At 41.1% G+C, this 25,008-nt stretch overlaps 1 protein-coding gene and 1 long non-coding RNA gene across 11 annotated transcripts in view; one reads left to right on the top strand and one right to left on the bottom strand.

The window, feature by feature from the left end:
* Positions 1-25,008, top strand: part of LOC135436440 (uncharacterized) — a 178,734-nt gene that overhangs the window by 20,309 nt on the left and 133,417 nt on the right. Inside the window, exon 3 of one of the 10 annotated variants that reach the window (XR_010437527.1) lies at positions 5,668-5,937. The exons of 8 other annotated variants lie outside the window; for them this stretch is intronic. This is a non-coding gene — a long non-coding RNA (uncharacterized LOC135436440). Of the gene's footprint in view, positions 1-5,667; positions 5,938-25,008 lie in introns of those variants that run through there. One more of the 10 variants, XR_010437518.1, reaches the window with a different exon arrangement.
* LOC135436439 (cytotoxic granule associated RNA binding protein TIA1) overlaps positions 16,049-25,008 on the bottom strand; it is an 89,468-nt gene continuing 80,508 nt past the window's right edge. Inside the window, 5 exon segments of the mRNA XM_064694038.1 lie at positions 16,049-17,756; positions 17,816-17,984; positions 18,054-18,401; positions 19,668-19,860; positions 19,930-20,032. Of these exon segments, the coding sequence (XP_064550108.1) occupies positions 17,271-17,756; positions 17,816-17,984; positions 18,054-18,401; positions 19,668-19,860; positions 19,930-20,032 (1,299 nt within the window). The 3' untranslated portion in view covers positions 16,049-17,270.

Raw genomic sequence — 25,008 nt, 5'->3', positions numbered from 1 at the left:
TATAAAACCAATAAAGCACAACTAGCAAATAGCCAGGAGCAACGGCAACAAGGACATGCCAGGACATGTACATGGTAGCATAACAATATCAGATCGCTCTAAAACGGAAGTGTGGTTTTGGCGCCATATTAAAACTTACACATGGTAGGTGCTACATACAGCCACACACACACAACTCTACCGAGTACATGGATGTGTGGGTAGTTATCAATGACAGCTTGAATTATTATAAACGTAACACGGAACTAAATTATGAATTGCATTAGGCAATCGAAAGCCGCCGACCGAGCCAGTCATAAACATTAATAACCAATATGGCAGGAGTCGACCCAGGCAGGAGGCAGACCGCAGTCAGGTCAAAAGACAAGCGTGTGAAGCGCATAAACAAGCTGTGAAAGGTTATGATCGTAGAGGGGGAGAGGCCGGAATCTATGTAGTTGCCAGCAAAGCCACTATTGCAATTTATGGCAAGCGTAGCAAAGGCAGCGCAAAGTTTTCTTCCCTTTTTTTTTATTCACCTTGGCACTAACTTGGCTAACGCCACTCTTTGGCCGGGCGATGATGCATTGAAGCGGGATTTAAAGTTTAAAAGGTTTCGCGGCTTGCCCCAGGCCCAGGTCTGACAGGCATTTGGCGTTTTGGCGCATAATAAATTCGAGCTGTAGACACATGGTTTAATTTATCATCAAATGGCTGCAATCAGTTCCCGGCCTAGTGAAAGCCGTGGAATTTATTGGCCTGAGTTATGGCTCAAACTGTGTGGAACGGTGTGGATTTGTGGCTTGTAGTTTATTTGTTATTACCGCGCAGATTGACTTTTTAATTATTGAGCGATTGATGGAACTATTGGTTAAATTTGATATGTTGCAGCTTGAGAACCTTTGGCCTTGTCTATATATTTAAAAATTCCATTATGTGTCCGTATGTTTGCTTTTAATTGGCTATTCATTGGCAATTACCTCTAGATTGCCAACACATAAACATATTCATTTTGTATTTACATATGCGTTTCCCGCTGAACTCTGCTCAATGCCTGCCGCTTCCTTGGCAAATATTATTTATAAGAATAGTAATTGAATTGCCAATATAAATATGCATGCCATTTAACTACCACATACATATCCGTATATATATATACACAACACATCAGTGTACTGCTTTAGATTGCGTATGCAGCTCAGATTTAAGTTTAATTAAATTTTATTTCTTTGAATTTCATGGCTTTATATGAAATCATTGTCAAATGATCTACCACAAAGTTCACAAAATAAAACAAAAGTCCTAAATGCAACTCTTATCAGGTTGCTCGATAACATGTAGGGATAACATGGCGTATACGTAACGCATAAAAACCCAAAGCCAAATCATTGCGCTGGCAATGAAAAGCACTTTGAAATTGGCCATGAGTCGGCTGCCTGGAATCACAGATAGCTCCCAAGCACATTCATAATTTTAAGCATTAGATAAACACATGAGGGGACTGATAGGGTGGCGGGGGGCCAGGCTGTTAGGGGAGTGAAGGAGTTTCAGACTAAGCATGACGCTGCCGCTCTGTTGATAATCATAAAAGGATACGCTTCGATAGGCAGCAGCAGCAGCAGTCGATGCCTTCAAATCAGGCAGAAAAACGCTGCCGTGTCTGACTAGCTATTGCTATATAGTGTATGTATGCGCGGGTGAGTGTTTGTGTGTATGTGTGTGTGTGTGTGCCACATTTCATTACGTTCAACAAGACGCTGCTCGGCACTTGAAGCACGTAACAAGTTTAAATTGCGCTCGTTGACTGTTGACTGCCGTGCGGAAGATGTCGATGTCGATGCCGATGCCGCTGCCGCTGTCGTTGCTGAGGCCGTTGCTGCTGCTGTTGCTGCTGGCCAAGTCATGGCCCAGTCTCAATCGAAGCAGAAAAGTGTATTTATATGTAACGGAAATGATGCTGCACTTGTGCGCCGCCTTTTAGCAAATGATCAGTAATGCGATATGGCCGGGGCACGGGGCACGGAACGGCACGCCGGGGGTCAAACGGGTTGCTTGCCCAGGGAATGAGCATTCAATTTCTTATGCTTATAAATGTGCTCCTGATTTGCCGCGCTTATAAATGCTTATGATAGTCATAGCCAAATGCCTGGCCGCTCCCGATGCCGATGCCGCTCTTCGTGCCAGGGCAATTGTGTGGCTTGCGATAAGCGCTATTTTATCGCTAATTGTAAGTGAAGCGTAAAGTCGCTGCTATAAATGCCTGGAAAGGACTCGAAAGTAAATAAAGATATGTGTAACGTGCACGAGTGCCAATTGCCGGGGCATTAGCATTACTTTTTATGTGCCCGAATTGATGTGTGCGTTGTGTGTGATTCGACTACAATTTGGCACCTGAGAGTTGTTGTCGACTTTGTTGCATTTTACGATTTGCCACAAATTAAATTATTATCTAGAGCAGTTCAGCTGGGCATTATAAATATTTATAAACGTTGTATTTCTTGCCTAACAGTCGACACACGGCATTTACATTTATTGTAATAGTCAAAAGTTTGCTTCATATCAAAGTCATGTATGCTGTCAAGCGTTAAAGGTTCGCACACCTGCAAATACACACACTCGCACACAAACACGCAGGCGAACAAACACACAGCCAGTCGCAGCTAGACAGATATGCATATTAATGCTGCGTATACTTTATATTTTCAGCTGCTGCAAATGTTGTAATGTAAGCGCCGTTGCTCAAGTCAAATATTTGAGCAGCGGGCACACAAATGTGTAACCAACACGCTATTTGCTTGAGGCAACCTCTACAAATACACACACACACACACCCACACACACATAGAGGGTGAGAGGGTATGTGCAAAACACATGTGACGCAGTGCAAATAAAAATCTTGGTAAAAGCGGGGGAAAAAAAAGGTGAAACGTGTATTAAATAATTCCTTTGTCGAGCACATTTTAATCGTGCCGCAGCAACAGCAAACAAAGCAAGGTTTCAGGCGGCTGCAAAACTGCCCAGCGGGCAAAACAAATAAGCCCAACCTCAATTCTTCTGACCGCCACGTTGTCAGCGGCTCACTAAAAATATAAAACCAGAAACAACAAAACAACACAAAAGAAAAAACGTAAAAGAAAAGCACAAACTCTAAAAACTGCGAACCTTGTAAAAATGCACAACTGCGGCCAGCGAAATGTGTTGTTGTTGTTGTTGCTGTTGCTGTTGTTGTTGTTGTTGTTGTGTCCACGTACGCGAGTCCTTCAAGCGATGGCACGAGTTTTGGTCTATGGCGGCGCATGACAACTAAGCGGAACTGGGCGCAGACCAGGGTAAGCCCAGGCAAATGGATGAGAGCAGTGCAACGCTTTGACAAGCGCGTGAAGAAAAATTTCTGCATGTGTGCGCCAAAAAGATCCAAAATAACACAAACTCGCAACCATTTCACACACATGCACAAATGTTGGAATTGTGAAAACAAATAAAACGGGCAGATTACTCCTTTGCCTCTCGCTAACTGTGTGCCGTGTGTGTGTGTGTGTGTATGTGTGTGTGCTTTATAACTGCTACGTGTGTTGGGCGCTTGTTGCGGCCTTGCAGGCATCAGCAGCGGCTAAAGCAACGCCATCTTTTTATTTATTTATTGTTTTTGTCTGTGTTGCTGCATTGGTGTTATTAGTGGCCATTGTTGTTATTACTGCTGCCTTTGTTGTAATAAAGTACAGTACACGTCGAGGACATTTCTATGGCGGCAGCTGGCATATCACTCAAAATATTTGTATATTCATATATTCATGTATGTATATGCAGATTTTCGGAATATGCGCATGGAAAAGAATTTTCATATTTAAATTTAAAATAATTTTATTATTAAATTAATGTGAGCTTGCACGATTAGTATTTAAGTACTTCAGCTTGATATTGGTAACTATATTATATAAATATATATTATATGTATGAGTCCCATTATCAATAGGTGAAAAGATTGTTCTGCAAGTAACTGGCAGAAGGAGACTTTTCCGACCTCATACTTGCTCAGCACCAACGGCCGAGTCGATCTAGTCTTGTCTGTTAGTCCGTCTGTCTGTCCATTTGTCTAAATGCGTCGATCTCAGAAACTATAAGAGTTAGAGAATATACAATTTGAATGAAGGGCCTACTATGACGTGCGTAAATCAAGTTTTTTTCAATCAGCGATAGCCCGACTCGATCTCATGAAAACTATTCAAATCTATATCGCTTATTTGTACTCTCTCGTTTATCTTATCGCTTATCGTTAATCTCCTAAAATATTTATTTTTTATGTGATTTTCGCGAGCTCTATTATGTCTTGCAGATATTGCTTTTTGTAGTATTTAGTATCGGTAGTATAATGGTTCACTTGCTTAGTTCCTGTCTCTTTCCTTCTTTCATGTCGTTATTCGGTTGTCTAGCGTAACGATTTTATGGTTTAAGAGCAACGCTAAGGCACACCTGTCTTCCGAGAATATTTTTCGTGTAATTGTAATAAAAATATTGTTAATTGTAAGCTTGTTTTTGTTATTATGAGTTTATACAATTTACTGGCAGTCAGGCGGGTATTATTCTGATTTCCCAGCATGTAATTAATTTGAATAAATGTTTGTAAGCTGTCAATGTACGCACATTTCATAAGTTACAATGATTTAATGTGAAATTGTCATTTTCAAAATTAATAAATGCATATAAAAAACGACTAGCTATTGGAGATTGTGTGTGCTGCTTCTGGTCTGGCGTTGACTGAATTCTCAAGCTCGGATTAATTTTTTCCACAACTACAACAGTCACAAATATAACAATTAATACCTACATAAGAATCAAGTGCGTATGTGTGCGTTTGGGGAAATCTTTGCATAACAAATTAAATGTAAGTGCCACAAAACCAAATAAAATAGTTATAGACTCAATGAGCCGGGGAATGCGAGGCAATGCGACACCTGAGCTTGTACAGCAGCCACCACAACAAAAGCTCGGCCACAATAAGGAGCATAAAAGGCAGTCAAAAGTAGCAACAACAGCTACAATAATAACAATGGCCAACACATTGGTTGGCTACTCATTAAAGATTCAGTTTGGTTTCATGGGAGAATTAAATCTTGACATGTCAGTTGCGAGTCGACAGAAAATTGCCACAGCCGCTGCTTGACACGAACAACATAATTTTATGGGAATTTATGCAGTGCACTTGTCAGTGTGCGGGCCAGTGTGTGGGCCAGTGTGTGGCCAAGTGTGTGGGCCAGTGTGACCAACTTAAAGTTGAAATTTAAATTTGACAAAAACAGCCCTCAATCGACCCGCAGCCGACCGACCGCTCGGCCACACAGACAGTCCCTCTTCTACTAATGTTAAGTGGTTGCTTTTAGTTTGTTGTCTAATGCATATTTTATGCGACAAACTGTGATTTGTTGCCGTTTCCTTAGTTGTTCAGTTCTTTGGTTGTTATTTGGTAGCTGAGCAAATGAATTTTGGTGTTTTGTCTGCGGTAAATCGAGGCCAACGTCAATTGTTGCTCGGCTTTATGCTCGACTGCCCCTTGCCGATTTATATCTTAAGGATATTTGGCAAACTGTTGCATTACATCCGCAACCATTGAACCACAAGTCAAAGGAATTCGACTTTTTTGTATTATTAATGTCCTTTGCATTCTGCTTGCTTTGTGTATATATTTTTCAGTGGCTGCTTTTGGAATTTTAATAAATCATTGCGCATGAGATGCGTAACACGAGGCGCCTCGAATGTTACCAAATCAAATGAATGCGAACGAATGCCTGCCTGCCTGCCTGAGTGAGTGTCTCGAATATGCTTGAATTCTAAGAAGGAAATGCCAAGAAACGAAATTAGGGACTCTTAGCTGCTTGGTTGCGTTGCCAGAGGCTCATTCGCAAATAAATAATTTTTAAAATGCTCCCAAAAAATTTGCTGTATGCGTTGTAAATCAAAAATGCCAACGCATTGGCAAAATATTAGGGCATTCGTCTCGGCTCTATGGCTGGCGGGTGTGCAGAAGCTTGAGGGGTGACGTTTAAGGCAGCATCAAATATGCAAATTGTAAATTGTAAATGGTAAATTGTTTGCCTTTTGTTGTTGCTGCTGTTGCTTTCTCTTATTGTGCGTTTTGCTGCGTGCTGCGCCATAAATTTTGTCGATGGTAAAAATTCGTCGTTACAAACATTTTATTTGAGGCATGAAGCTTTGCTTTTGTCGAATGGCGTCTGATTATCAGGTCGCACAGTAGAGCACTTATCAGAGCGCATAAATCAGCCAAATCACGAGCCAACAAATGTTCTACAAACTCACGACGATGACGGAGGAATATGAGCCCGTCAACCTGCCGGTAGACATGCTAGCGAGTTTCTCTTATGCAAGCAATTGGAAGAGGCAATACCGCTTCCATTGTTTTAATACTTTTAAAATACTTAATTGAAAATCGGGCGAATTAAAAGGATATTGCGAAATTAAAAGACAATTTACTCATTTACCAGCTAAGTGCAAGTTAGTTAGTTAGTTCTTACCTGAAATATTGCCAAATGAAAGGCAATCACTGGTAATTGGCAGAATTATCATAGGTGTCAAAATATTGATTATCATGCAAGGCTCTTCTATTAAACAATCAAAATTTGGTCAAGTTACAGTCTTTTAAATTTACAAACAATTGAAGAGAAAAAACCATATGTCAAGTATCATTAGAGCTGTCAGCCTCTGAAACTATTCTGTTTATTAAAATTTAATTAATATTCATGCTTGCACATGCATCAAAATCAAACTCTTAAAATGTACAGTCTGCTGTGAACTAACTGTTGAAGCCGAAGTGTAACATAAATCTGCCACAGCAACGACCAGTAGATGCCTACTTTTATATGAACAGAGATAAACTTTCAATTATTAAACAAATATTTAGAGCACTGAGTCAGCATTATATATGATGATTCAAAATGGGCCACAGTGTGGCATGAGTGTGAGTGTGAGCATTTGACACATATTTTTTTTGTAATTTTTTATTCTACTGAAGCTGCGACACAGCTAGCTCAGAATGGGTGCAATTTGTACAGTCATTATGTAGCCGCAACATTAACCCCAAGTGTAAGAAAGCGTGTGTTGTTGGTGTGCCTGCCCATTGTTTAATTTACAATTTGCGCATTAACTTTGTCACATAATTCTAATTAGCGCTTTTAATTTGTTTATGGGGCACTTTGCACCGTTACCTAAAATTATTGCTGGCTAAAATTGCGCTGGGAACAGCTTAAATATCACCACCGCGCTGGACGCTGCCAAGTGCCCCACATTACCGGGGCAATGGAGCCGCCATCGGAGGCGGCCACTATTTTTACGAGTCAGCTGCCAGGAAAGTCGCCCAGCCAGGGGTGCTGGCTGCCATGACAAAGTCATTAAATGCGACGCAAATTAGATTTATTGTGCGCCACTGCACCTGCCAGGTGGTGATGTTGCTACTGCTACTGCTACTGCTACTGCTTTGTGGGCTGCGGATGGGTTGGCTTGGATGTGGGTGCTCTGCTCTCATGCTCGTGCCTGCAGCTGTGCTGGCCGTTCTGCGGTCGTCCGTTTGACCGCCAGGGACATCGTTAAGGGTTTTTCCTCTCCGCCCTTGGCACTCTGCTGCCCCTTTGCTTAACAATAAATTTACATTAGACTGTTACATATTTGCACTGTTTGCTGCGCGCGTTTCAAAATCAGCCTGGCTCTGGCAGGGAACGGGCAGCAGGATATTAGGAAGGTCGGACAGCTTTTTAACGTGGCGCAAATGTGCGCGCACACATGTAAGTGGCGGCAGCGCGGTACGCATTCACCGTTAACTAGCAAAATGATATGCAAATAAGGATAAATCCGTCACTCGTTGACGCTGCTGCCAGGACCAACCACACACCTCAATGTCACTCTTCTTAATAGCTGCATTTGTGTTCGCTTTACTTTGCTCTGTAATCTTGTTTAAAGTCCAAATAATAAATAAATTGAAAAATAAAATATTAGGGACAAAACTTGTAGTCGCTTGGGCATATGCCTTGTAAATTATTCACTGACTAAATACATTATATGTTCTTGCCCCAATTTGGTATTAAATCTATAATTGCTTGGAAAATCGGAAAAATTCTCGAGAGGAACTAGTTAAAGTTCTTTGGGCATTTGTCTAGAAAATAAACTCTTCGTTAAATAAATAAGGTCTTAAGATAACAGTAAATGCCTTAAATTAAATGAAATGTTTGCTAATATTTTCAAAGAGAGTTTCAGTATTTGGATAAATCAATTTGTAAATATGAAATATTGTCTGTGATTTCACAAGTTCTTGATATGCATTTCCATTGAGTTCATGCTGTTGCCTTTGTTTTGCTGCTCGCACTGAATGTATAGAGAAATCTAATTTCATAACTAACGTCATTTCATTTAAGCAAATATCACGACCTGAACAAAAGCCATTGGATGCAACTGCTGTGCGGTGGCAGGCTCTATGTTAGAGCGTAGACTTTGGCGTATTTAGGGTTTGGTCGGGGTGGCAGCCCCCTAATGAAACAAGAAACAGCAGGCGGAGCAGCAGCAAACAAAACACACACACACACAAACACACAGACATACATACAGTTCTCGTGCAGAACGTGCAATGCGAGACAAATTGCTGAAAACGTCTGTTCCTGCTGCTACTTCGCTGAGTCGCCATTCCATTTCGGTGGGCAGGTGTCAGGAGCTGGTAGCTGGGAGCTGGCAGTTAGGCGCTGAGGCAGCAGGAGCGTTCAAGTTTTCGCATAAACAAAAGCAAATATTGCGCACTTGTGCAATTTATATTGCAAAACAATTGTCATTAGAAAATGCCGCACGAACAAAAACGGCGCAGACAAAAGGAGCCCAGGGCCCAGGCCGAAACTCACCAAGGACTCGGAGTCGGGCTCAGGCACAACTGCAACTGTCACATGTGAACCAAGGAGCAATAGCAACAGCAACAGCAACAGCAGCGGCAGCAGCATTTTATGGTACAGCTTAAGTGCTTCAAAAATTCCACGTAATGCACTCAAAGCAACGTCTGCCCAGTCTTTGGCTTCCCCCCAGAGAGCTGCCCCTTTGCCATAACCCCCCGCCGAAAACAGACGGCAAATAAGAAAACGTGCGAGCTGTGGCGCAAATTAAAGTCGCTGGTTGGGCAGGAAGCCGGATTCTGTACTGGGTCCTGCGCTGACTCCTCAGCTGCTGACAGAGCAATGTGTTTCAAGCAAGTCGCTGCATTCTGTGTTGTCTCCTTCTCACCCCTCCGGCCGTTGTCCCTTTCCAACCTTTTCATACGCTGTCATTCGTCGCCGGTCTTCGCCGCCGCTTTTTCATCTTTGTACGCCGTGCGGCATTTTCCTTATTTAGGTTTTTTGTGTGTGCGATTTTCACACACTCTCCCCAACACGCACACACACACACACACATACACTTTTTGTTCATTAGTGGATAATGAACAATTGCAGCATTATGACAGCAGCAGCAGTAGCAGTAGTAGCAGCAGTTGGCCTGCTGCTGCAGTTGGCCAGTTTTTTGCTCACCTCTAGCTATCTAGTTGCAAGCATTTTTATTAAAATTCCTTGCGAGGACCATTAATTTTCCTGCTCCTGCAACCCGCTATTTGTTCTATTTTTTTTTCTTTCTTTGCTCTCGTTTGGGCTTGGAGATGTTTTGTTCGTTCGCCTGCCGGGCTGGTGTTTATTGCAGTTAATTCTTGGCAGTTTCGACGCTTCAACCATTTGCCTTGGGATCTGCCTCCGGTTTGATCTAGTTGGGCATTGCCTATACCCTGTAAACAAAGGCTTAAGTAGCATATTAGTACTGGGCAATGATAGTCTTAACGGCACACTGAGTGTTGTCTTTCTTCAATTTCTGTCTGCCTATGATACTATGATAGTCCCACTACAGTGAAACTATATATTGACCTTTTTCATATGCATTATTCAGCTTGTCCTTAGCTCTATACTTATCCATTTTATTATCGTTATATATATATGCGATTGCCTCATTTCGTTATACACCAAAATATAAATAATATCACTTTCACAAATTTTAGCCCAAAAATAATAATTTTAATATTTTTATATTAACTTTTTTGATAAGGATGCAAATATGTATTATCTCAACATATCAAAGTTTTATTTCCCAAATGGATGCTACTCGAATTTTATATATTCGCTATTCTCACCCACTCTGAGCTGGGGCTTGCAACAGACTATATTGCGTTCAAGTTGTGGATCACAAGAAATTATTAATTTTAATATTAATAATATCACAAGAACGATCAAAATGGCATCAATTTTAACACGTTTGTGTAGAATTATTATTCAGTTTTCACAGGTCACAAGACTGGGATCCATCCGTGCCACATATTAAAGTCGCATGCAAATCGCCATCTATTTTGCGTATTGTAGAATCAAAGTTTTGTTGGCACATTAAACAACCTCTGCCACTGGCAATTAATTTGGCTTAGTTGAGTTTAGTGCACTTCCGTTGCACACGGCGGCCATTTTGTTGCTGCGCCGGATGAACAACAGGCAGACATACAGACGGACAGACAGACGGACAGAGAGACAAAATGGACAGACACGAGGCTGCAAATTCATGAGTGCTCAAAAGCAGCTTTAGTTTTTATTACCATTAAAAGCGGATGCGTCGTTGCGACGCCCCAAAAACAAAATATCGCACATAACTCAAATACATAAACACAAACACAAATGCTCGATATACATAGGTATGCATGTGAGTGTGGTGTGGTGTGTGTATTAGTGTATTTGTTAGAAGGACTCTTGCTGTGCCGCATTGTGTGGCACGTTGCTAGCTGCATTTTGGCAATGGTCTTTGCTGGCAACACCTGAAATGAAATCCAACCATGACCCCATTGACAATGACAACGACAACGACAACAACTGTTTTGAAAGGCAAAACTGAAATCAACTAACAACATTAACAGCGCCCCGAAATTTTAGCGACAGAGAAGCTTACAGGGTCGGCTCAACCTAGAGATTGGGCATGAGGCTCGACAAGCCAGACAATAAGCGCGCTTTGGCGTTGATGATAGCTGAAGGCTGGTTGCTAGTCTCACTGGTGTCACTGGTGGCTCTGGTGGCTCTGGTGGTTATTGCATATGCACACACGCAATGCATGCGACAGGATAAAATAGACAAAGCGTCGCCGCATGCATCGCGGGGGGTGGGGTGGGGAACGAACGTATTAAGGTACTCCCGTGGCGTTGTCCTAGTCATTTGCCATGACAGTGGGTGGTGAACAGTTTGGACTGTGGGGTAGGGTATCAAACGGTGGGGCTACTGAAGATTGGGCCTTTGGCGCTTTAACAGCGTCACATATGCTTCTAACGATAATAGTTTTCTGCGTAATTTGTTCGCCATTTTAGTGAAGAGTCGCATGGATATCGCGCTGACAAAACTTAGCCACACGCATTTGGTGTGGCATCCTGGCAGCACTGTGTATATCGGGATAAGCTTGGAGCTGGGGCGCTCTTTTGCACGCTGACACTTTTCGCTCCGACTCGTTAAAATTCATTTTAATTTGTAGTTGTAGTTGTTTGCCAGGGCAATGCCGCTGGCCATAAAGACAGGCCAGCAGTGAGACAGACAGCGCGAATGTTGAATGCGGAACATATACAGCGACAGAGACGGAGACAGTGACACAAACAGAGACAGAGACTGAGACTGAGCGTGGGCGAGCGAACAGGATGGCGCACGTGTCTCTGAAGCCGCATCCTGCGTAGCTTTATAAACAATTTTGAATTTTGCGGTTACGCGAAAATTAATGGACGCCTCGCTTTTGTGCGGTTTTTGGTTGCGTTGCCAGACGACCGAGCACATGGCGCATGGCGCATGGCCCATGGCTGCGGGGCAAGCAGCGCGTGCCACATCGTTTGCTTTTAGCGCTGGCGACGATGGCGGCTAAATTTTAACATTTTGTCATTAGTGTTTGCATTCTAGAAACGAGATTGTTGTTTGTCGTTGCGGTTGCGGCAAGAAATTGCAGCGTAATGGCAGAATGAGCAAGGAGCGCCTGCCTGTAACATGATGCGCATATCAAGGAGCTGGCTTATTTATGACTAGCGCCGGCATCCAGCAATCAATTAAAGCAATAACAGCCAGGCTAAGCTAAACAAAGGTCAACAAAAACCCGTCAAGAGCTGGCCAAAATACAACACACAACCAACGAACACACACACACACACCCACACACAAACACAAACAAGTATGGAGAAAAGTTTGCTGCAAGTTGCCAATGATTGTCAGGCAGTCGCATGTGTGTTATGAATAAGCCAAGAAACTTTTGCCTTGGTGCTGCCACTGCCACTGTTATCATTACAGTGCAACGCTTCCAGCCAGCTAAGGAGCCTCTCGCTGTTGCCGGAGCCAGCGAGTGAGCGCGGTTAATAAAACAGACAAACACTCAAACTTTTGCTATAAAAATATCTGGCTGGATAAGCTTGAGCGGGTTTTAGGGCTTCGTTTTTTTTTAAGTTAGCAGCGTTGTTTGCTTGCTAAACAAGTGCTATTAAAAGAGCATAAAGGTGAAAGGTGGGCGTAGCTGAAAACACTCGTAGCGCACGGCGTCAGTCGTAAAGGGTCTTCCCCTTATACCGTTGTACTACGTAGCTGCTCTGTAATAAGCCCCGACCAAATTTAAATGCAATACACAGTGAATGCAGTCGCTGAATGCTTTCGATACCCTCTATTCAAGTTCGAAATGGATGTTATTGTCTTTGGGCCGTCGATAAATGGCTCTGAACTTTTCGTGTGCAGAAAATAATATAAGTAGCTTCTATTTTCTTTTAACTGGAAAATGCATTTTATTTTTATTGGATTTTGTAGTTTGTCATCGAAAAATATTCCTCTTGGCAAAGAGGTATTTCAAAGTTCAGCATGCTTTGAATTGTTTGCGCTATTTTTATTTTATTTTATTTAATATACTTATGAAGAAACTTAGGTGCACTTTTGTAGTTAGCCTCTTGGCAAGCTTTTTAATGCGCCACAAAAAAAGCAGAGGTATAAACAAAACAGTTAAATTTTATAAGCTTAGTTTCATAAGGCTTTGTATTTTGCAATGCTGAATAATAAAAAATATTATCTACTGAAAAATGCTCTGACGCCAGCGTAAAGCTGAAACTTCCTCAATAAACAACTCTGGCTATCAACTTAATAAATAATGAGTTTCTTCTGGTGAAAATCAAAAAAATGAGAGAAAGCGTTAGATATAAATTAATATTAAAAATTAAATATATATATAAAAATAATTGTATTCAAAAAAAAAATTAGGGAAATACATTTTTAATTTTCTTATGCTGAAATGTGCTCTACATATTTTTCAACTTTTATTTAAAATTCAATTGTCCTGCTAGTTTCCTTCAGAAAAAAAATAAGCTACTTTTTTATATAAATTGAATTTGACAAGTAAATCAATTATGTTTTACTTAAAGCGGATTAGTTCTTGGTTGGAATCATGGGAGCCGATTAAAAAACTTGAATTAACTTTTGTTTTACATTTTGGAACTTTATGCACTACATGCGTTTCAATCTAATGGGGTGAATGAGTAGCATATTCATTTAATGCTGATGGATTATATATGCGTTGTGCTTGCAGCTGTCTATTTGCTTAATTTTAGTTTTAAACTATAGTTTTTGTTTGATAGCATTCGCAATGGCATAATAGCTCGATGACAAAAGCGACAGCGGCGACCCCAAAGTGCGAAAGGCAGTAAAATATTGAAATTGTACAGTTTTCCGTTGAGCAATGATGCGTAATGGCAGTCAAGTTTTTGCTGCTGACAGCGAATGACGCTGCGAGCGAGTTGAAAGGTGCACTCAAACACACACATGCACACGCCACACATACACAGACGTATGGATACATGTATGTGCAGTGAGATTTTGATTCTACGTGACCAGAATGCGGCAGTTGCGTTTGGCGTTCTTCTGGCCAATGCAGCTGCAGCGTCGGTGAAACGAGTCAAGTGGAAAGGCGACATGTGCATATAGAAATGCAGACAGACACACACAGTTGCATTTGTATATACATATATATTTATATATACCATATCGTATCTGATGGTCTTTAAGGGGCTTAGACTCTGGTAAGCAGCTTTGCTTGTTCGGTACACAACTTGTGTTCTTTTCGTAATAAAGATTGTGACATAACTGATTGATTCCTCCTATACTGCCATTAATCCTCGAGTGTCCTTGCATAAGTGTTGCATACCTTTCAGCGCTTTCATACGCTTCAATCAACGAACAATAAAGACATTAATAATCACTCACCTCTGTTTTTTGGCTGCCCGCTGCAATTGGTATTCCATTAATGTTAACAAAAAAACTGCAATCAATTTATATTTTTATTTTTGATTAACATTTTCCATTTTATTTGATTATTTCTCTCCTGCTTTTCCGCATTTCGCTATGCATATATTAACTTGTTTGCCTGCACATCTTGCGGGGATTGTTGTGTATGAGTGTGTGTATGTGTGTGTGTATTGTGTGTGTTTGTAAATATGGATCTATCCTGGGAGTGTATCGTTCGATTTGATTCGATTGAAAGGCTCCTAACATAATTATGACATTCTGCTTGCACGCTGTTCATAATTGTTTGTGTTTACTCTTTTTCTATTTTAACTGCTGCTAATTTCAATGCAATTACGTGTGCGTGTGCGTGTGCTTGTGTTTGTGTGTGTGTGTGTTCATGCGGCTGTTGTCATTTTCAACATATTTCTGTTGTTTTATGCAGCTTTGTTTAATCTCTGGCATGTTTTTTTACATTTAAATTTATATATTTATTTATTTCTGTTTGGATGAGTGTTCATGTGTTTAATTTGCTTTTATCAAGCACACATACATACATTTATAGACGTTCTTTAATTATATGCAATTTTGTTTTTTTTTTCCATAATATACACATATATATTTATATGTACATACACACAACATTGAATCATTTTTTTTTATATGTATATGCATTTTACTTAAACCGTAACTATGTATACATAATTAAATTTATTTATGCTAAACACATAGGCATATCTCATATTATAGGTAATAGTTTTATAAAGATTCTTGCTTCACTCCAGGCCATCTCTTTCCATATTTTTGCTTAGAATTTTGCTTTATTTTCCAACATTTTTTAACATAAATATGTTTAGCTGCTAATCAATTTGTTTATTTGTTTTTTTTTCTTCCGTTTTGCCTCATATTTCCTTTTATCGGTATCATAGTTTTGTTTTATAGTGTATTTAATGTGTTCTTTTAAAATTATGCATAGCTTGTTGCTTTGTTTAGCAGACAGTTTTGTTGTTTTCTCAAATAACATTTAGTATATATGTATGTATATAAGTATATATAGATTTGTATATATATGTAAACTTATGCATACACTGCTGCACAGTTTTGCCATTGGCTCTCAAAAAACACGTTTTGCCAAGTTTAAAAAATAAATCAGTTTACTTTGTCAATAGCATCGTTTACTCTCATCGCATTAAATCACAACTTAGAGAAATTAGACGCACTTCCTGTTGGGCTCTCCACATCCTCCAATATAGTGGGCTAATTTGAGTTTTGTTTCGTTTTGCGTTTTTTGTAAAAAATAGTTTTCAATTTTGATGTTTTTCATTTTCATTTTCATTTTCGTGTTTGTTTTTTTATATTTGTCTTTTTAGTTTGTTATTTTTGTAAATACCATAAATAATTGTGTTTCGTTAACATTTAGCATATAGTTTTTATAGTTACAATTACAATCTTAACTAAACATTGACTAAACTTTGTAATTTGCTCTTACTACACGTTCCAGCTGACGTCAGGGACACTGCATATATTTTTATGTATTCTCTTTCTGTTTTGGATTTGTTCACATTTTCATTCTCATTCGCTTTCTCTAAATATTTCACTATTTTGCCTCCTTCAGCTTGTTTTTATTTAAAGATTTCAATTTTTTGTTCACATTTACATTACACAGATACATTAATAGGTTTCTATAATTATGCCCTCATTTCAAGTGCTGCTTACTTAAGTAGTTGTAGCTAGTCATGGGTACATCTAACATACATGCATTTTATATCAATAAATTGTTTTTTTTTTTTGGGTTTCTTTTGGTTTGTGTTGCTTTATCACTATGTTTTTTTTACCTTTGTATGTGCACATTTTCTACTATTTTGACTTGTGTTTACATTTAACTATTTTGAATGTATTTATTTTTCTTGTAAATATTTATATTAATTTTTTCCCAAATATATTTATTTGATTTTCTTTTTAATTTTGGTTCCCTTTGCGCGATATTTAAACTCAATACAGCTTTGGGGTAAACATATCGAAGCAAATGTGGCTCGACCTAACTTGCCGCAACTTTTTAAGGACATGTTAAATTAGGCACATCTATTAAATGAGCTCTCGTTAAAACTAATTACTCATGACATGCTTCTAGGGGCTAAAGGTGGTGTCTGCTTGGCTTAGCAGTGATAACAGTTCGATAACCATATAAAAATAATAATTTGAAATTATGAAAACAAATTAAATGAATCAGTTGGAAATTTCAGTCAATAAAATGTCGCGATAGCTTTGATAAATAATCTTTTAACCCGAATTAAAATTTCTAAATTTGCTTCTACTGACACCAATACCTCGAAAACTTTGCGAGTGGAATCGAAAGGGTTATGAGGGATTCGTGCACTACAACATACAAAAACCTTTGACCTTTGACTTTAGCACCGGCTCTATTCTAACTCTGGTAGGTATACCTACTGCTATATGTGTACCATATGTGTAGTTGCTGAATTGGCCCCCGACAAAAGGAGGTTTTCTATTGCTACATATCGGCGCTCTCTGACAGCGAGAATATAGACACAAATAACACACATACATATATTTTCATTTATTTAAATCATTTTGTTTTGTGATTTCAATTAGTTGTTGTACATATTATAGTTATTAGCTATTGCATATTTGGCCTTACTGCTGTTGCTGTTGGTGTTGCTATCGCTGTTGCTTATGCTCTTTATACTTAAACTACGTTTGCCTTCAACAAATTGGATATTGAGTTAATGGGCGTTTATTTTATATATACTATATTTTGTATAAATAGATATTTTATATGGTTTGCTTGAATTCATATCTGATGTGATAATCTTCGATCTGCTTGTTCCTTTCAAATGTATCCTTTGTCATTTTGGGTTACTCTTCACCTGCTTCTCGTTACTCGCTACTCGTTAAGCTACATTTCTCTAATATCAACCGAGGGTGTGAAATAAAATTTGTCACTTTTGCATTTCAATCTTTGTACAATTCGGGGATGCCATAAACTTCATTTACTTGGTTTACTGGTGGTTGTTGTTGTTGATGTGGTTGTTGTTGCTGGGCTTGAAGTTGCAGCTGCTGCTCGCTGTTGGGCAACTGCTGGTGCATCCAGTGTGGCTGCGCATAATACAACTGTGGGGCAAAGTGCGTTGCTTGTTGTTGTTGTTGCTGTTGTTGCAGCTGCAATTGTTGTTGCTGTTGTTGCAGCTGCTGTTGCTGCTGCTGTTGCTGCTGTTGCTGTAGCTGTTGTAATTCGTATATCTGCGGCTGGTGGTGGTGGAGTTGTTGAACGTGGTGGTGCTGCGGTTGCTGTTGTAGTTGGTAACGCGGCTCCTTCACGTAATCGGCGCACGGTGGCTGCTCCTGCTGCTGCTGTTGCTGCTGCTGTGTGGGATACATGGCCACCGCTCATGGCAGCTACACCAGCAAACTGGGTGCCAGCCACTCATCCTCCGCCAGCTGCAATTGCCACAAGCTAAGTATCAGACGTACGCACTACAGTCTGCCCCGAGACTTACCTGTGGACTGACCTGGAACTGTTGCATGGGATAGGCCACAACGCCAGCAGCCTGAGGCAGGGCGCCACCGACGCTCTGAGTTATCTGTGGCGCTGCGGCTGCCGCTGCACTGGTCAGCTGCGGCTGTGGCGGGACACTCTGCCAAGTGCCTGGCAGCTGTACGCCCATGCTATTGGGCAAAAAAAGAATAATGGTGTTGCCAACGCTTGTTCGTATTTAATCAGTGAGCGCTGCTTACCCCATGTAGCTGGCCTGCTGATAGCCTGCAAATTGACCGTAGGTGAAGCCTTGCATGCCCTGCAGAAACTGGCCGGGCTGCAAGGTACTGGCCGGTGCCGCTGTGGGATATGTGGGTGCCGGTGGATACCAGTAACCGGCCACTTGCTGCCCATAGGCGGCTGCTGCTGCGGCCGCGGCAGCTGCTGAGCCGAAGGGGAAGCCCTGCGCCAGCGCTTGGCCCGCAATGGCGGACATGTGATTCGGATCGCCGCTCTCCTTGCCCCACGCGCACTTCACCGGCTGCTGGTTGATTTCCGTATTATTGACAGCTACGATGGCGTGTGTGGCTGCTTCTTTTGTCGAGAACCTAAAGGCGAAAATAAGTGTGTGTGTGTAGCAGAGTGTAAGGTTAGAGCAAACTAATTTGCTGGGGGAGTTGGCTGCAGATTGACCTGCTTAAATTTCCATTTAACCTGCAGCAGCATCAGCAACAACAAGAACAACAACAACAACAACTCGACAACAAGTTGTGTTAGCCAGAACAAAGCGTAAAAGTGGTACAAGCGTCTGTGGAATTGTTTTTGCGCTTGTTGTACTTGTAGTAGCTGCTAGTTGAGAGTTCTTCTTGCTGTTGTTGTTGTTGTTGTTGTTGTTGCTGTTGATGTTGTTGTGGCTGGGTTTGGGTATAACTGCAGCAACTACGAGGGCAGCGGCTACGGCAGAGACCACTTGGAGTCCCCAAGCTCATTATGTTACAAAACGCCAAACAATGCCAATGCGGCTCTTTCGCCTCCCTGTGCCCCTTGTCATGCCCTCTTACACTCGCTCTCAGTGCTCGGTGCTCTCGCGCTGCCTTTGCTCTGTGCATACCACAGAAATGAGTTTTGGATAGCGCACAAAAGGCGCACACGGACCTGGCCAGCAACTGCAATGCGTTGCCCCCTTTGTTGCTGGTTGGCTGTTGGGGTAATGGCGCGCTGTTAAGCCTCAGCACTCGCCAGGAGGGCCAACGGCAGCCATTAAAACCCTATCACCATTCGTGGCGGCAGCTGCGATCTGCTTTCTGCTCTGCCCACAGCTCAGCTGCATTTCCCCAGCTTACGTTTCTCTCATGCTATTGGCATCGCTTTTGCCTACTTTGGTCGGGGATTTGGTATTTGTTTTTTTTTCGTTTTTTTTTTTGTTTTTTTTGCCATGGGCAGCGACGTTGCTGCTGTTATTGCGTTTCATTGTTTTGTTGCCTCAAAATTTGCCTGTTGTTATTGTTGTTTTTGTAGTTGTCGTTGGTGCAAAAGTGTAGTTGATTTATTAACGGTGCGGCGGACCCGTAGCTGAACGGAGGCACATTGAAATGGCGTGCACTCAATTGCAACGACAACAACATGGAAGCGGTTTTGAGCGAGGAGCTGGGCCGCAGGCCACAATGCATACCAGTCGCCGTCAACGAAATCAAAATGGCGGGAAACAATGGGCTAATGTGGTATCCAGAAGCCGCTTTTTGCTTTTGATACTTTTGCTTGCTTGCTTTTGCGTCACTTTTATTGTGGTTCCTGTGGCTATTGAGCCACATGCGTTGCATGCGACAGACAGTGGAATGTGCGTTACGTATACGCACGGGGTATTTACTACTTACCGCACAAATGCGTAGCCCTTATCCTTGAAGACGCGTATCTCCTGTATTGTGCCATATGGTGAAAATGTCTTCTGCAATATCTCCTCGTTGAGAAATCCAGAGAGGGCGCCATTGATGCCGCCACAGTATACGGTGCAGTTAGTGGGGCTGCTTTGGTTATAAACCTCATCAAAGGTCAAAGGTTTGATATTCACTGAAAATGCAAACAATACAAATCAAAATGATGTGTCTCGATGTAAGTTGTTTGGAGGTGATCACTTACTGTCTGCCTTGGTGGCTGGCGGTTTTCGGGTGGCCCAATTTGTGCGTATCGAACGCGAGCCGAGCCACTGGCCGTTCATAGCAGTGATGGCGGTTTCCGCTTCCTACAAATGCCAAATTAAATGGAAAACAATTAGCTAAAAGCTGAGCGCTATTTGCCACAGTTTGTATAGCCGCTTAAGCCGCTTACAGCCAGGCAGCCTGAGCTGCTGCAAGGCCAAGTAAAAACATCAACAAACAGCTCAGAAAGTGTTGAAGAAAAAACAATTGCGGCTGTCGAAAAGTTGCTCCTTGCTCCTTGCGACTTTGTTGCTGGCAACAACTTGGGCGTTCTTTGATTCGCGATGCCTCCAGCTGCTGCCCCACTCTCCCCCAACCCTCTTCAAGCAGACGCTGCATGCACAAATTATAATTTCAATTTCACCCAAAAGGTATTTCGTGCGTATCAAACGTGATTCATACAAAAATGATTGCAGCCAGCTGCAACTCTTGCATGCAGTCAGTAGGGTATATGTGTGTGTGTGCTGCGTGTGTGTCTTCGTGTGTATGTGGTTTGGGCGTTACCGAGCAATTTTCGTTGCGGCACACTAAAAGTCCAAGGTGCAATCGAGCAACATTGCCATTATAGAGTTTGTTGGCATTTTTTGGTGAAAATTCCGTGCGCCGGTGGTGCAACATGGACCGAAACTAGGCACCCAACGCCGCAGGTTCTCTTAAGCATTTTCTACTCTTTACTTGGGGACTACGTGCAAAGCTTGAAATCAGTTTCAAAAATATTTAAGTGTTACCTAACTGAATGCTCTATATAAAGAACAGAAACTATTAAGCTTCAAAGCTTGCAGCGGCAGCGGGAGAAAGGGTATTTGAAGTGCGTAGGTTAAGTAAGTGTATTTCCAGATATTTAATTAGACTTAAATGTAGTTCTATTGAATGCTCTCTCTGAAATGGCACGAACTTGCTAGCAGAATATAACTTCATGCTCTTTCAATTGTCGCTTTATTTACTACTAGCTGATATCTTGTAAGAGTATTTCTTAGTCTGTGTATAGCCAATTGAAGCTCTTTTTGATATTTTCGCTTTAATTTAACCGCTTGCACAAAAGTCAACATTTGAGTGGCTGCCCCCAGCGATAAACCAAGCAACTGTCGCGCAACTTTGTCCATAATTTAAATTGAGTGAGTGTGTGTGTGTGTGTGTGTGTTGCCTTGGTTAAGTCACGCAGTTTGCGTGCGTGCGCATTTTTATGCATTGCCAGTTGCATTTTTCATATTTGCATAAACTATAAATTTTACATTTTTTAACCGATACGCATCGTTGATTGCGACACTGCTGCAACAACCAGGACAAGCAAGCAGGCCCGGACGGGCCAGCAAACAATGCGACAGCCCGCCGCAGCGCCTCGACCCCGGGCATCAGAAGCTATTTAAATATTTTACATTTATTTATCAGCCGTGGCACTGCGGCGCCTGCAGCTTTAAGCGGCCACATGCAATATTTAATTCACTGCTGCTGCCAGTTGTTGTTGCTGCTGCTGTAGCTCCCCATTTGGCTTGGTTTCATTTGACAGGCGCTTCAAGTGCAGTCGCTGTAACAAATGCAGTTGCAGCTTTTTTTGTTGTTTTCGTTGCCGCTTCTGCTACTGTTTCTGTTTCTTTGCCAATCGCAATTGCAATTCCATGTGTCAACGGAAATTGTCTTAACAAACGGTCAGCTTAGCTGTTAGCTGCAACTTTGGCAGCGAACTGATGGCCACGGCTAATGCAATGCCACTGACAGAGCGAACTTTGACCAAAAGTTGCCTTTGCTGTCGGCCAAATAGTTGTTGCAGCTTCAAGAGTCTGGCCAAAAACTTTATCAATCATTTTGGTGGTAAATTGCTTAGAAAACATTTGGTGAACATGAACTGCAAAACGGAAGTGAACTGCAATTTCTCGAGGCTTGTTTAAGAATTCAAGTTTAAGAGTATGGCCCAGTATTTGCTAGCATGATATTCAAGGGTAAATCATGCGCATAAATACGCTTTCAAATGCCTCATTGCCTGTCATAAGTTTGCATTTTCAGTGCACAGTTCAAGAACCTTTAAATAATTTGCCAATTCATCTAGCTCAAGTGTCTGTTAAATACCACAACATGACACCCGATCGCCTGGCTCCAACTTGCCAAAACTATTTATGAAACTCTCACTTCAGGTCCAAGCATAACCCAACAACAACAACAGCAACAACAACAGCAAAAAGTAAATCTATAACGACAAGAACAACTGGCTCAAAAAATGTCGAAAACTAATTGCAAAGTTTCTGAGCAAAACATGAGGCAAATAACAAACGGAACAAACAGAATGTTTTGGTTTGGTGTAGACAGTTTTTGGCCATGGCTTTTTGGCTCATTGGCATTGGCACTTGAGTGTTAGAAATTTTCTTGGTTTGGTTAAGATATCAGTTGCTGTTGCTCTTGCTGTTGTTGTGGCCAGGCGAAATTAATTAATTGTGTACGGGAAATTTGCAGCTAATAGCGAACAAACTTCAGACACGTTTGCCTGCCTGTGGCTGTGACAACCAATGCAACAATGGCCACAAAAAACAACAACTCGAAGGAGGCGGTAGCTTTGTGCTGTCGAAGTTTAAATACCCTGGCAGTTTTAAATCGAAAAATCTTTGCCACACAGAGGTGTATTCCGCCAGAACTCAAATATCTTATTAAATAGTCTTACTATTTTTCAATCAATATTTAGGTTCTCTGGCAGATGTATAATAAACTAATCGAATGCTGACAAAAACCTTGCCGACTTATGAGCGCCACGTGAAGCAGCTGTAAATTAATTAAATTTCACTCAAACCCTAAGCCCTGCTGGTTGGCAATTCGAACATAAAACAAATCGTGTGCTTAAGTTAAAGAATTGCATAAATGCCGAATTCCAGTTACTGCGTAAAAGTTCATTTAATAGAGACGACAACTTCCGCTTACGGATAAGATAATTATTTTTCACGAAAGATGGCAGCAAAAGTTTTTGACTCGCTGGGCGCCCAAATTTAAAGAAAATTTTCTGTAAATTCAATTTGATGTTCAACTTGTTGTAAGTCATTTTGGTGCAACTTTTGCTGTACGCCTTTGTAAATATTGATTACTTGATAAGCGTAGAGAATCCTTTAATGCCCCCGCATGGCTTCAGAAACGGAAATGGAACTGCCGACCGTGGGAAGCGTGGTTGCGGAGGTTCGGGGCAGCGGTAGAAGTCACTAAAAAGTTTTTGTTGCCGAGCAGCTCAGAAACAGAACCAAAAAGGCGAAATACCTTCATTAAGCGAATAAAGAAAAGCAAAGTAAGTTGAAGAATTTTTAAGTTGTTTAAAAGGGTTTTGTCATACTTTTCATCTGTTTACTAACAACAGCCAGGCCCCCACCTCATCCCATCCTATTTGCCACAAATGGTTGGGCTGACATTTTGTGTACACAACGTAAGTCGGGAGCAAGACATTTTAAATGTTTATTAAAACAATAAGGAAATGGTTTGTGCCTGGCGCAGGCAAAAAAAAAAAAAAAACACAAAAAAGGGCTAAGCAGGAAAAGGAAAAACTGTAGCGAGCGAAAAGGTGAAAAAAGGCAAAGTCAACACACACAAAAGGGGGATAATCCCCACACAAATACACTCTAAGAAAATGGGAATGTGTTGTCCTTTTTTCTCCTAGCAACCATTTTGTCTTTTAATAAAGGTAACCAGACGCACAAGTATTTAGTGCTCGTCCCACTCCCCCCACTCCTCAATCCGGTCGCACATCGTCTCAGGCTAAAAGGTTTGGGCAGCCAAGCTTCTAAGCCAGTTCTGCTTAGTTCTTCGGTCAGATTCATTAACGTGGCTATTTAGATAAGCGCCCAGAGGCTTTAAGGCCTACCATTATCCAAGTCGCATCTTAAAGTCCGAGCTCCAAAAGCCACAATGTCTTGACTAACTATCCGTTTGGCAAATGCATGATTTCTCTGGGCATTTCTGATGATTTCTTGATATTCAGAGAATAACTCAAGTGGCAAATCGTTTACACACTTGAAATGCTGTCCCATTCGTCGCATTCTAAAGCATCAAACAGATATTGATGTGTAAACCCAGCGAGAGCCAGCTCCCGCAGCAACTTTTCTTGGCCCAGTCAGCCGATGGCTGAAAACTGTTTTCATTTCGTTTAGACCAAAAATGTTTTCGATATTTGACCATTGCCTGGTCACACATCACAACATTTTTGGTGCAGTGGTGCGAGTATGGAAGGGCGTGGGCTTGGGCGTGGGCGTGGGCCCTAAAATCAGTATTTCACGCAAGAGCGCATTTTTGTCAAGACATAATTCCATAGGATTTATTTGTGTATGCCATTTTTTTTGCTTTTTCTTTTCATTTCGATTCTGTTTCCCATTCCGGTCTCCCATACTCCTCTCAATTGTTTTTTATAGTTGCTGGCCCCGGGGCCAGTCCAAATGCTGCTGTTGGTCTTGTCCATTTACTCGGTATGTCCAGTGGGTCGGCTTATGCGTGTGTTGCCAGTTTTAGGCTTCAAATCACTTGTTTCTGAATTATTATGGAAAACATAAAATGAATGTTCAGCCCATTTATATTTATAACCAAGTTTTATTCGCTCCAGCAAATTTATTGCACACAACTTGAACATTTTGCCTTTTGTTTAAAATTAGCTTTTGTTCGAACTTTAAAGAGCGTCTCAAAAATACTGAGAAATTAACTTTTAAGCGCGTTTCTTTTTTGAGCTAACAAATTAATCTAAATCCTGAATTTGTAGAACTTATTAAAATGGGTTTTCCTACATTTTGCACGAACTTTTTATTTTGTTATTAGTTGTATATTCTGTTATTAGTTTTGAATTCCTGGAAATATTAAATGGCTGGGTCTAATAAGTTTTTGAAAGGTAATTCTTCATTTTAATACTATCTTACACCAAACACATTGCGTAAGTATGTTTGATTATAATTATGTATGCGTATTAGTGATAGAGATACAAATTGATTTTGATTCACGGTAACTCAAAAATTTAAGAGCTCAATTAACCAAACTTGATGTGAAGGTATAATATTCAAAGATTTTAAAT

This window comes from Drosophila montana, unplaced genomic scaffold (genome assembly GCF_035044405.1).
Source record: "Drosophila montana isolate Dmon_TW-CO22-7 unplaced genomic scaffold, ASM3504440v1 contig_3733_1, whole genome shotgun sequence".
Classification (NCBI taxonomy): Eukaryota; Metazoa; Arthropoda; class Insecta; order Diptera; family Drosophilidae; genus Drosophila; species Drosophila montana.
This window is presented reverse-complemented; position numbering and strand designations above follow the sequence as displayed.